Genomic DNA, 13,454 nt, shown 5'->3' with positions numbered 1-13,454 from the left:
CCATCATCCTGTGTACTCAGGAATCAATACAGAGAATGAGCAGTGGTATGAAAAGCAGTGTGGGTGTAGGCAGTAAATGCTTTACTGACAGGGCCAGTTGAGTAGCAGCTCTCATAGTCGGGTATGAAAGAAAGACACAATTCATCACTTTCAGTGAGTTATGTCATGATACACTTAAAATACAGAAAAACTGAGGGAAACATTTCAGAATAACAGTATTTAAACTCTGACTTAAAACCTTTTTATGACAATACTAGTATCAACAGAGACATTTTGGCTTTATAAGAGGAAAACTATAACAACAACAAAAAAGAGTCAACCTTTTACAGAATATTACTGCAGGAAAATGTAAACGCTGTGAAATGATGTCAACTCTGATGAGATTCTCGTTTTCTTTCCTTCTTCTGTTTTGAATTCTTCAATGGTGTTACTACAGTCGGGGTGAGTGAAGGGTTCAAAGCTGGATCTAATGCTGGATTAAGGGCCAGCAGGTTCAGTATCGGGGCACTCTGATCACCTGTTCAAACGCAAACAAATTAAAAAGGACATGAAAGAGTGAAATGGGAATATGCACAATTTAATTGTCTGGGGTAAGGGTGGTTACCAATGTCGTCCTCTTCACTGCTGTGTTCTGGATCATGGCTCTGGACAGAAATCCGGGCCAAAGCTGCAAGCTCAGTTATGAAGCTTTCTTCTGCCTCCTAATGGACAAAGCATCACAATGTTAACACAACACATCTAAAGGATGTAAATGCACCTACTATCAAAAAGTACAGTGCAGACGAAACATACTAACCAGTAACTCTTCTTTGACCCTTTGCATGGTTTGATCCTGGGCTATTTTCTTTTGCCTAAGCTGTTCGTAAGTCATCTCCTGATCCAGATCATATTGCTCCAGCACCTTTCTTTTGTGAAGTTCAACCCTAATACATTTGAAAACAAAGATAAATTGAAAATTATATACAGTGGTCCCTCGTTTAACGCGCGAGTTACGTTCTAAAAATAACCCACGAAGTAGCGCGCTTTATTTTTTACAATTATTATACATGTTTTAAGGCTGTAAAACCCCTCACTACACACTTTATACACTTTTCAGACAGGCATGAACATTTTCACACTTTTCTCTCTTGTTTAAACACTCTCAAAGCTCAAACTTTTGTAGAAAAATAAGTCCAGTATTATAGAATGAAACCAAAGATCAAACCCTGTTTTCAGGTGCAGAACATGGGAATAGAGCAGGCACCAGAGAATTCAATATTAATGAATCAATGGTACGGAAGTAGAGGAAGCAAGAAGAATGAGCTGAGTAGAGTTTGACTTTTCTGTTTTGTTTCACTTAATGCGCCTTCTAATCTACAGGGTGGGCCATTTATATGGATACACCGTAATAAAATGGGAATGGTTGGTGATATTAAAGTCCTGTTTGTGGCACATTAGTATATGTGAGGGGGCAAACTCCTCAAGATGGGTGGTAACCATGGTGGCCATTTAGAAGTCAGCCATCTTGGATACAACTTTTGTTTTTTCAATAGGAAGAGGGCCATGTGACACATCAAACTTATTGGTAATGTCACAAGAAAAACAATGATGTGCTTGGTTTCAACTTAACTTTATTCTTTCATGAGTTATTTACAAGTTTCTCTTTGTTCACAGTCATTGACATGTCGAAGAGGTTAACACGTGAGGAGCGGATCGAAATTGTGTTGATATCTGGTGAACGCAGTAACCGGGTCATTGCAGCAGATTTCAATGCAAGACACCCTACGAGACCACCCATCTCCCATGCTACAGTCAGCAAACTGCTTGCTAAGTTTCGTGAAACTGGTTCAGTGTTGGATTTGCCAAAATGTGGACGCAAGAAAACTGTCACTAATGAAGAAACATCAGTGACTGTCCTATTCAGCAAGAGCCCACAGCGTAGCACTCGCCGCATGTCCCTGGAGAGTGGCATTAGTCGAACATCCCTTCGGCGGATATTAGCTACCCACAAATGGCACCCTTACAAACTCCAGCTACTGCAGAATCTCAACGAGGATGACCCAGATCGGCGCACAGAATTTGTAGAATGGGCAAAACAAAAATTGGAACAGGACCCTCAGTTCACGCAGAAGATTTTGTTCAGTGATGAGGCAAACTTTTATGCGAATGGTGAAGTTAATAAACAAAACCACCGCTATTGGTCTGACACTATCCCACATTGGATGGATCCCTCCAAAACTGTTGGAACAACAAAAGTGATGGTTTGGTGTGGTATATGGGGTACAATGATAGTGGGTCCATTCTTCATCAATGGAAACCTCAAGGCCACTGGATATTTGAAATTGCTACATGATGATGTGTTTCCCTCTTTATGCACTGAAGCTGGCACGTTCCCTGAGTTTTTCCAGCAAGATGGTGCACCACCACATTATGGGTGCCAGGTCCGAGCATTCCTAGATGAACAGTTTCCTGGAAAGTGGATTGGTCGTCGTGGGCCAGTTGAATGGCCCCCAAGGTCTCCTGATCTGACCCCCTTAGACTTTTATCTTTGGGGTCATCTGAAGGCAATTGTCTATGGTGTGAAGATACGAGATGAGCAGCACCTGAAACTACGGATACTGGATGCCTGTGCTGGGATTTCTCCTGCGGTGTTGCTATCAGTGTGTGAAGAGTGGGAGAAGAGGGTTGCATTGACAATCCAACACAATGGGCAACACATTGAACACATGTTATAAGTGGTCAGAAACTTGTAAATAACTCATGAAATAATTAAGTTATGTTGAAACCAAGCACACCATTGTTTTTCTTGTGACATTACCAATAAGTTTGATGTGTCACATGGCCCTCTTCCTATTGAAAAAACAAATGTTGTATCCAAGATGGCCGACTTCTAAATGGCCACCATGGTTACCACCCATCTTGAGGAGTTTGCCCCCTCACATATACTAATGTGCCACAAACAGGACTTTAATATCACCAACCATTCCCATGTTATTACAATGTATCCATATAAATGGCCCACCCTGTATAATCCGGTGTGCCATATGGTCTGAAACCCCCCCCCCTCCGGTAACTTCTGCCTTCCTTTAGCATGTCCAGAAGTCCAACTTTTTGTGCGATGGTTAGCATCTTCCTCTGCCTTTTGGGTGCTAGGGCAGGTGCCTTTTACGGTGCAAAACGTTTCGTCGACATTGTTGTGTTTGTTGGGGAGAAAACTTACAAACATACAGTACAGCACTTCGAGTCACAATGCTAGCGATCGAAATTTGACAAGCTGAACACATTCTGTAATGTACAGGAGACACAGCACGGAGGAGATTGATTGACAATGGTCACCAGCTGATCAGGACACAGAACACAATGTGCTGTAAAAAAAACAAAAACAAAAAGCATGCAAGATTGCACACCAAAAAAAATCGTCGAAACAGTGAGGGTACGAAAGGTGAACCGTATTATACCAAGGGACCACTGTACATGTTTTGTAAGAATTAATTTACAATAAAGTACCACTGAAAAAAAAAATACCAGCTCTACCAGTTTTATGTACCTCTGTTGGAATTCAGCAGATCCGGGTTTCTTGCTCCAGTTCATTAGCTCTCTCAGCAAGGCCCTGCTGCTCTCTTGCCCCTCATTCACCTCTGAAGGATTGAAGGACATGTTTACAAGAGTAAAAAGAGTAAGGTGGATTTTCTGTCTACTGACTACTAGCTGACGTACAATTTTAAATGTAAAATTTGCCATTTATTATGCTCATTTCAGCTCTATTATGTTATTTTTTGAAAGAAGCTTCAGTTATCTCACATTGGAAAATGGTGAACTCTATTCGATCGTGCACTTCTGAAGCAAGTCATTTCAGCTTCTCCATCCTCCTTACAGGAAATCATTCATAGCTTAAGCAATAACAACACATCTGACTAGCATCATCTCTCTTCTGTTAACAGTTTATTTCAACCCTGTACTATCACAGCTCTTACAGTAACACAGGCTAAGTGTTCACAGTCAGTGCTGTGTACTGGGAGAAAATGCCTAGAGTATTGCCTCCTTTTGAGGGAAATCAAATAACCACTTTATATATGAGTTACCTATCACCTTGAAGTAGTTTATAGGTAACAAGTGCTATTCTTCATACCTTGTTACAACCAAGGTATACCAAAGAGCATCTCTGAGCACACAACACATCAACCTTGAAGTAGATTGGCTACAGCAGCAGAAGACCACAATGAGTGGCACACCTGTCAGCTAAGAACAGGAAACTGAGGCTAGGCTCACCAAAACATTGGAAATACAAATCGAGTGTAACCAACATGAAAGCACCAATCCATCCTCCCTCTTCAACCATTTTGCATCAAATAGCTCAAAGTGGTTTGTTGACAATGAGTTCATTGTACTTAATTGTCCTCCAGTCACCAGATTTCAAACCAAAAGAACTCCTTTGGGATTATATGGAAGGGGACATTTGTAACAAATGAGAAAATTATTTTACAAATAAGAAGGCAGCTCCTTCAAGATTTCTGAGTACTCAGTAATGAATACAGGGTTACTCTGGTTACTTTAGTTTAAAAACTTAACTCGTGCTGGGTCTGTCTCACCCTGGTTTATTTTTGAATCATCCTGGCGCAGTTTTCTGGTGATATCCTGTAGGTGGGAATAGTAGCTTCGGACCAGCGAAGTAAGAGAATCTTTGGTCAAGTAAACGCTCTCTGCAGCAGCTTCCGTCAGGTGGTGCTAGTGGAATAAAAAGGTTATAGCCTGCAACCTAATGAAAACCAACCACTGGAAGCTAATTCTCAGTTTATTAGACATTTATAAAAATAAGTGAAATTAAATAACTTTCACCCAGGTCTTACTTTAAGGCTAGAAGCGGTCTGTAACTCTGTAGACGGGTCTTCCCTCATTTGTTGAATGGCATAGCTCAGGGTGTTGCCTAGTACCAGCTGTGCATGGCTCTGAAGGAGCTCTGTTCCCGTTTCCAGTTCAGACAGGAACTCCTGCTGGAAGCTATTCCCCAAGAGCTGACTCTCTGGGCCCAGATGTCTCTCTGCTAGGCTGGGCCTGCCATTCTGTGACTGTTAGCAGATAACAGTGTTCAACAGAAGAATTATTAAAACACTGAATAAATTAAAAACAACTGTGTTTACATGTGTGAATTTTCCCACCTTGAGAGTTAAATTGACACACAGCGGGTTTTTACTGGGATCTTCTATTAGTAGAGCTCTGAAATCAGTCTGAGATAGTGCCTTCAGCTTGGACAGCCTCATCTCTTTCAGCATATGTAGACAAAAGTGCCTGACCACAAAGTGCCTCTGCACCACCAGCAGAAAGTGCTCATGTTTCTTCTCTATCAGCTTCCCCATTTCACTAAAAGAAATATTACATTCCATTACTTCCTATTAACTCATGAGTGGATTTGGCCACAGTGCAGACCTAGTTTTTTTATCCACTCAATATGTCATAAATATTTTTTACGATTTTACCTGTTGAGTGTGTAGCTCTGTTTGGCTACCATGTCTTGGATGATCTTCATCTGTTGTTCCCTCAGGTGTTGCAGACAGGACTGCCCTAAAGCAATCCCTTCAGTCCATACCTACACAAAGAGAAGCTCAGTTTAAAACAAGGAAAAGCAATTTTGTAAGATTCTCATGTAATTAGATCACTGGGCAGGGTTTAAAAATCGGAAGAAATTACTGTATTTTCTGCACTATAAGGCGCATGTAAAATCTTCACAAAAATCGACAGTGCGCCTTATAATCTAGTGCGCCTTATGTATGAATTTTGGTTTGTGCTTACTGACCTCAAACTGATTTTATGTGGCACACTATGCTCAAAAATCTGTCAAAAACATTTTTTAGTACCACTTTTCGGAGCATTACGGTTACCGTTGCCAGGAGCCTCGCGGAGTAATACGTACTGTGCTTCAACATAACATTAACGTGTTGTGTGTGTATAACGACTCCAAAATGGCACCCCTCGAAGAGACATGCTTACGAAGCGGATTTTAAACTCTGAGCAATCAGTTATGCAGTAGAAAATGGAAATAGAGCAGCTACGAGACAATTCGGCATTAATGAGTCCATGGTGCGCAAGAGGAGGAAGCAAGAAGATGACCTAAAACAAGTAAAGAAGACCAAAAGGAGTTTCCGAAGGGAACAAGGCGCGATTGCCGCAGTTAGAGGACAAAATTGAACAGTGGGTTATTGAACAGAGAACAGCAGGTAGAAGTGTCTCTACAGTCTCTATTCGACTCAAGGCAACACGTGACATGCAGATCAACGACTTTCGAGGGGGACCTTCTTGGTGCTTCCGTTTTATGAAAAGGCATAATCTCTCAATCCGCACAAGAACTACCATCTCACAGCAACTACCAAACGATTACAAATTATCGCACCTACTGCCAGAATAAGATCACTGAAAAGAAGACCCGGCCAGAACTCATCACTAACATGGACGAGGTCCACCTCACCTTTGACATCCCCGTGAACAGCACTGTTGAGAAAACAGGGACCAGTACGGTATCTATATGCACCACAGAGAAGGAGAAGTCATCCTTCACTGTAGTTCTGGGCTGCCAAGCTAATGGCCAGAAACTACCACCCATGGTAATTTTCAAGAGGAAGACTTTGCCAAAAGAAAAGTTTCAGGCCGGCGTCATCGTCAAGGCTAACTCAAAGGGCTGGATGGACGAGAAGATGAGCGAGTGGCTGAGGGAAGTTTATGTCAAGAGACCGGATGGCTTTTTCCACAAATCTCTGTCTCTTTTGATCTACAACTCCATGCGCGTCCATCTCACCGAGGCTGTCAAAACCCAGGTGAATCATACGAATTCGGAGCTTGCCGTCATTCCAGGTGGATTAACCAAAGAACTCCAACCACTAGATACTGGTGTCAACAGGTCGTTCAATGTTAAATTATAAGCTGCGTGGGAGCATTGGATGACAGAAGGCGAACACACATTCACCAAGACAGGGAGGCAACGCCGAGCGAGTTACGCCACTATCTGTCAATGGATCGTGGATGCTTGTGCTAAGGTATCAGTCAAGTGTTGTCCGAGCTTTCACAAAGGCTGGAATAATCATTGAACAGCTAAGTAACAGCAATGAGACTGATTTGGATAATGATGAGAGGGATCCGGGCATGCTTAATGCCGAAATTGCCCAGATGTTTAACTCAGACACAGAAGGTGAAGAATTTGATGGAATTGTGGAAGTTGAATGGACTGAAGAAGTAAGTGTATTTTTCAATATTTAATGTGTTACAGCTTAACAATGTTAAGAGTTACTGTGAATGAGCTTAATAAAGGTCGAGTTATCTGGCTGTTTTGTTTGTCTTAATGCGCCTTATAATATGGTGCGCCTTATGTATGAAAACAGACCCACTCTTCAACAGTGCGCCTTAGTGTGGAAAAAAACGGTACAGGAAAAAAAAATTCATTAAATTTGAAATGTGAAATGAAACAATGACACAGATTCAACGCAAGTTTTCTACCTGTTCATATGTATCCAGCTCAGCCCTAATGTCATCCAGTTGCTGCCTGGTAGTGCACTCCACCTGCTGCAGCTGAGCATACAGCTCCTGCTCCAGATCCAGCCACAGTTTCTCACAGTGTTCAGCAGGGAGCTTTGTCTGAGCAGGAACAGAGGAGAGAAAAACATCCTTGGCCAGCTCCCCGAGCCTCTTGGACCAAGAGGTACAAAGTTTCTGAAGACACAGAAACTACATAAGAAAAACAGACGAGCTCTGTAAGCAGACAGAATTTAGCGATTGATCATTTACCTTCCAGAGGTCACAGAGGCCGTCAACCACCCTTCTGTCCTGCTGCTGCTCCAAGTCCCAAATCTGTTGCCTATGCTTCATCAGCAACTCATGATATACCTGGAGGGCACATAAGCTCAGACTTACTTGCACACTTTCCATGGTCTCTTTTGCCTAGTTATTGTAACTACAGTGACTAAAACTGACAAGAGGAAAATTCCTCAAGTACCAACAGATAATCATATTCTTTAAAGCTCTCTCACACAATCCCATTTCAACAGTAATCCTTAAGGTATTGGACCTGACCTTGGTAAGCTCCTGTAGGTCACTGGGACTCTGTTTCAGTTCTAAGGCACGGCTCTTCTCCTTGGTGTGACTCCTCTGAAGCTTCTTCCTCTTGGACACCTTTTTGCTGCACTTCTCATTCACCAGCTCATTTGTCTTTTTCATGCAATCTGCAGCATAGAGGAATCTGTCAAGCTCAGGATTATCAAGATAACTGCATTTGTTTTATTGCAGTGCAAAGATAGTTTGCTGAATATAGAACAAAAGTTAAATAATATGCTTTACTTGGTGTATTTAGCAAGTAGTCGTGACAGAACAATGTCTCCTAGCTGCATAGCTCCGTAGTCTACTTAGGTTTCTCACAATTATTAAAATCTCGAGCACAAAAGGAAATAAAAGTACCAATAAGTCCAAAAAGAAAAGATTCTTTGGCTGAAAATTGTAGGCACAGTTAACGTCTAAACAGCATTGTCCTGTTTTTGTTGTCTATGACAACAGTGAGGGATATGTAGAAAGAGGCTGAGAGTCTGGGATGCACTAATACATACAGTGTGATACTCTCTGCTGTCCTGAAAGAACTTGACCTTATTTAAGGAGCTAAAGAGGATTCCCAGAAAATGGCCTATTTTCAGAGTCCACCACTTAAATTTAAGAACTAGGCTAGATATTACAGATTGCCATTTGTCTCTGGGAACCATTTGAGTATATTAGAAGATAACTCCACACACATTTGGTCAATCATTGTAAAACTGTCATTACATCATTTTTTTTCCTGTTTAGTAAATATATGCCTTAAGAAACATACATCTTACTGTCAAATATAATTCTCTTATTTGGTAGAACCACACAATAATTTCATGAGATTCAACTAAAACTATTTCAGTTTATTCATCTTACCGTCAGTGCACTGCTGAAGGCCTTCAACCAGTGTAGCCTGAATTTTTGAAAGTATCTTTTCCATTTGGCTAAATTTCAACATGTTATCGCTTGTCAGCTGTTCCAGAGTTGTAGCTATCAAGCCTTGCCTTAGAGTCACCTCCTGTCTTAGCAAGGCAGGCTGGGATTGAATGAGACCTGTCAGCTCCTCCCACCACAACAACTTCTGTTGCATTTTCTAAGAAATGGAAAATAACAGAAATACTCAGAAGCATATTTTCAGTCAGGAGGTCTTAAAATGATGACAAAAGTGATGAGAATCAAAATAAATGCTACTCCAAATGACGAGTGTTGGTTAACCTTTAGATCTACTTCTTGAGCCTTCAGCAGATGCTTCTCTACTAACAGAAGTGTCTGAATCAGAGACTGAATCACATTCTGAGCTTCATCTGGAGAAAAAGAGCTGGTCTTCTTAAGTAGCTGTTTGCACAAGTCCTCCACCTGTTTGCTGAAACTTTTGGACTATGAAGAGAAACAAACATTGTGCAGCCATGTTTATTCATGGAAGGACAGCATAAATAGAGGGAGTCTAAAAGATGTGAAACAGCTGTTCCTCTCGACTTTTACCATTTGAAGGCCACGTTCAAGAAGATCTTTCTGACTTCTCTCAATTTCTTCCAATGTGCATGGATCATCTTGACTCTTCTCACTCACAGCATGGCCTGCAGTCAACTGTTTCCTCAACTCATTCAGTTCCTTAAATGATAAAAACTGATGCTTACATTAAAAATTTTAAAAGTCAGTGATTCTAAATAGAGTACTAGTAATTGACTCCTACCTTTTCTTGCATCTGAAGAATATTCTTGGAAAAGGAAGCATCATTTTTGTCTTTTGGAAACCGATAGTTCAATATTATTTTCACCATCTGTAGAAAAATCTAAAATATGAAGTAAATAAAAAATATATATTAGTTAGAGATGGCACGATACCACTTTTTTATGTCCGATACCGATATCATAAATTTGGATATCTGCCGATACCGATATGAATCCGATATAGTGTTTTTTAATCAATAAAACTGTTTTTTTAATATCTTGCTGCTTTTTGTATAAGTTCATACTCAAGTTAAAAAACAACAACAACACTAAAGCTATTCTGTTATACCTGTATGTAAAAAACAAAACAAAAAAACACTGCACCCAAAATATTTCATAGATCAGCAACACTGATCAATCTAATAAAGTTAAACCTACTCCATCCTCCCTATTCTGGTATTTTAAAGAGTACTTAGCAGAAATATTAAGCAACCTAACTAATAGGGTTGCAAACTCCCAGCAAAAGAAAATAGGGAACCAGCCTCTTCCTCATGATGCTTAATCAATGTAATCAACTTTAATTTGATGCAGGGTGAAAAAAATTCACAGAAATAAATTATTTTTCAAGAATAATTAAATAGATTCAACATCTTTCTTCAACAGAATTGCAGAATTCACAGATGGTACTTTCCCAAAGGAAAAAGTACTAGCTTACTAGGTTATATTAGACTTAACAGTTACTATATACAGTAATGGACTTCTATACATTTTACATCATATTAAAACTTTGGGTGTAAGATTCAGATAATTATTAAATAATTAAAAGCTAGATATTTTAAATGAGAATAAGAAAGAAAAGTATGTCTTTGTGCCCCCTTTTCCCTGTTAATGCCCTATCGGCCCCCCTGGCTAAACTTTGCTAGATCCGCCCCTGCACAGTTACCAGCCGTCAGCTGCATAGAAAAAGATCCTGGTGTAGAAAGTAATATTAAATAAATTCTAACAACAGCTTATCAAGCTTAAACGTGCTGCTGTTGTTCAGCCGCTGGTTTCCTCTTTCTGGTGCAAAGTGGGCCAAAAACAAAGAAGAGAGACGGACTCGCGACAGAAAAGCCGATCAGCTGATCATTAAGCAGTTTCACGATTGAAGTAGCAGCAGGAGAGAGAGAGAAGAGGCAGTTGCTCTATATATCGGTTGTTAAGCTTAACGCGGGAATGCTTTACAAACATTCAGAGATGAACTTACACACTTGCTTTACTTCTCTCTGACATAACTTCCTCGGAGATGAAATGTTTGCTAGCAGGCTACAAATACACACAGCCGCTCTATCACGTGACCACACTGCTCCGACGTGCTACGGTTATGAGCCGAGTTACGCCGTGTCGCAAGTTTTGTGAGGTGCTTTTTTGATATTTAATGGATCGGATTACATTTTTTATTTCTCTCCGATATCCGATCCAGTAATTTAGGTCAGTATCGGACCGATACCGATACGTAATATCGGATCGGTCCATCTCTAATATTAGTATGACAACATTCTTTAAAGGATATCTACAAGAAATCTAGTACATTATAAGACAGATGATTAAAGCTCACCAGATATTTTTCATCTTGAAGCTGAGAGCAGTGATGTTGTATGTCCTGCAGGGCCAAACAGTAAAGGCTGATCCTACTTCCAAAACTGTGTAAACAAACGGGTGAGTGTTGTTACTTGGATCTGTGCAATGTGCCATGATTAATTGGTGGTTATAATGTATGTGTACAGTTATTTTTTACCCCGTTTGTGTCAGTGTGTGAGGATAGTGGGAAACCCTGTTAAATCTCTGGTTCTGTAAGCTCTTGGGGAACAGCGAAGAGAAAATGAACTGACTGCTGCCATCGTTGTCCTGCTCTTGGCTCACAGACTCTCCATCCATGAAGGAGGACGACTCTTCATTAGGCATCACTGGCAACTTTGAGTGCTCATGTAGAGACGGATTGGATGCTCCATCTGCTAAAGGCTGACAGGTACAGTGAAACATAAAGCGGGATCAGTAGCCAAGTAGGCCATGTTTCCTTCTTGTCACTGTAAAACACAACTTATACATATTCTTTATATCAACTGTATTTCTAACTAGCATTGTGCATATTGTAGTTAATGACATATGCAGTTAATGGAAGAATGCAACTACTACTTTTTAGTGTATGTCAATCGAAGCCAAACTTCCATCAGTTAATTTGCATCAGGTTAATATTCAATCCACTTTGATCACATGCACTTAACAATACTGTGGGTATATTTGGCAAAATATTTTTCAACTGCAATGTTAGTTAATCATGTGGATTCATCTGCATACGTAAATTCATTCACATTCTACTGATATTTGTGGTAAACAGACAAAATTAACAGCTTTAGCCCAAAAAAAGGAAACACTTTAGCATATCTGGAATAAAACACTGTTTAGTTGTGTACGTGTAATTCTGCCACATGTTCTAGAGATGGTGGACTTACTCTGTATTTTTGGTTGATGGGATAAACCACTTTTGCTCTGGATGCAAAAGCAGCCACATCGCTGTTCACGGGTGGCTGCTTCTTCTCCTGCTCAATAAGTAAACAGAGTAAACTATTAAAGAGAAGTCTTAACCATCGAAAACTTTGTGACACTGAATAAAAATCCAAGTTTATGTATGTACAGTTTTGGTCAGAAGTTTACAAGCAGTCATCATGGGCATGAATGTTGTGGTAATTTTGGACTTGATTTACCTCATTCATATACCTGTGCAAAACAACACTAACTTTCAGTAATTGAGTCTTAGAGTAATACTTTGTCATGAGTGGTTCCACTTGGAGCCTCCTCCTTGCATTTGCTGACATAGTCCCTTTGGTTGTTGTCTAATTCAGCATCATCAGGTTCAAGCAGTCTACTTGCATTGTAACCCTGATGGGACAAAAGAGAAAACAAACATCTCAAATATGGAATGTAAAGTGTAAGGAATCAATACAGTTGATTCAGCGGATGTGGAAGAGACCATTTATGCTTACTTGTCTCGTCAACAGCAAAGGCTTCAGACAGAAGACATACAAAAGAGCAGCAGCTAATATTCCCGACAGCCCTCCGCACACTGTAGTTACTGTCAGCAGTCCTGTGTACAGATGCAGCGACTCGGGGAAACTGACCAAAACATCGGTGGCGCATTCCGCCATCACTTCCCTCTCTTCCATCTTTGCTTTGCTTCAAACTGTAGAAATAATACGGAGCATTTTGTAGGACTCATCGAGTAAACGGTAACATCTGACGCTAGCTAAAAAACAAACAAACAAAAAAAAAAACACAATCTCTACACTAAACTTATCTGCTCGAGAATGATTTCAAAGGTTTTCGTGTTTCGTTAAAAAATACGGTTCTAAACTTGAGCAAGCTACGATTTCCAGCAACTTATTTGAGCCAAAACCTTGTCCTAAAACGACTAACTAAAAAAAAAGAGGGCTGGAAGGAGATTTTCAGAGTGAGTCAAGACCGTGCTGCTAGATCGGAAATAAAATACGTTTGCTTTCAATGTTAAAGCACGATGAATTATCTCTGCATAAAAATAAGGGAGTCAATGTCTATAAGAACACTGACACAAGTAAGAGAAAAAAAGATTTCCAACAAACTTAGAGTTTCTTAACATATGTGGTTTTTTTCTAGCGCTATAAAAGTATTTGATTTTAGGCTGATATTTTATTTTATTTTGAAACCACAGACCGGAAACTATCCAGTGTACTTTGT

At 40.2% G+C, this 13,454-nt stretch overlaps 1 protein-coding gene across 1 annotated transcript; it reads right to left on the bottom strand.

Moving 5' to 3' along the window:
* Positions 1-60: 60 nt before the first annotated feature.
* On the bottom strand, positions 61-13,204 carry evc (EvC ciliary complex subunit 1). Its single transcript, XM_084927934.1, has 20 exons — positions 12,728-13,204; positions 12,510-12,623; positions 12,197-12,283; positions 11,482-11,705; positions 11,302-11,386; positions 9,728-9,826; positions 9,517-9,645; positions 9,250-9,411; positions 8,911-9,127; positions 8,035-8,183; positions 7,750-7,848; positions 7,462-7,674; positions 5,454-5,563; positions 5,136-5,337; positions 4,827-5,045; positions 4,569-4,704; positions 3,527-3,617; positions 797-923; positions 605-701; positions 61-517 (listed from the first exon to the last, which is right to left on the bottom strand). The coding sequence occupies exons 1-20, from the start codon at positions 12,905-12,907 to the stop codon at positions 369-371; spliced, it is 2,889 nt and encodes a 962-aa protein (XP_084784060.1). The 5' UTR covers positions 12,908-13,204; the 3' UTR covers positions 61-368.
* Positions 13,205-13,454: the final 250 nt, after the last annotated feature.

Source organism: Perissodus microlepis, chromosome 5 (assembly GCF_051167445.1).
Source record: "Perissodus microlepis isolate ML-2025 ecotype Zambia chromosome 5, ASM5116744v1, whole genome shotgun sequence".
Lineage (NCBI taxonomy): Eukaryota > Metazoa > Chordata > Actinopteri > Cichliformes > Cichlidae > Perissodus > Perissodus microlepis.
Note: the sequence above shows the minus strand (reverse complement) of the source record. Positions and strands in the feature narration are given on the sequence as shown.

Bases quoted from the DNA above. Each gene is read 5' to 3' on its own strand.
- evc (XM_084927934.1), bottom strand. From the start codon at position 12,907: ATGGAAGAGAGGGAAGTGATGGCGGAATGCGCCACCGATGTTTTGGTC. The intron at 5,046-5,135 runs GTGGGAAAATTC...ATCTGCTAACAG, and splicing joins GTGTCAATTTAACTCTCAAG to TCACAGAATGGCAGGCCCAG. The intron at 702-796 runs GTTAGTATGTTT...TTTGTCCATTAG, and splicing joins GGGTCAAAGAAGAGTTACTG to GAGGCAGAAGAAAGCTTCAT.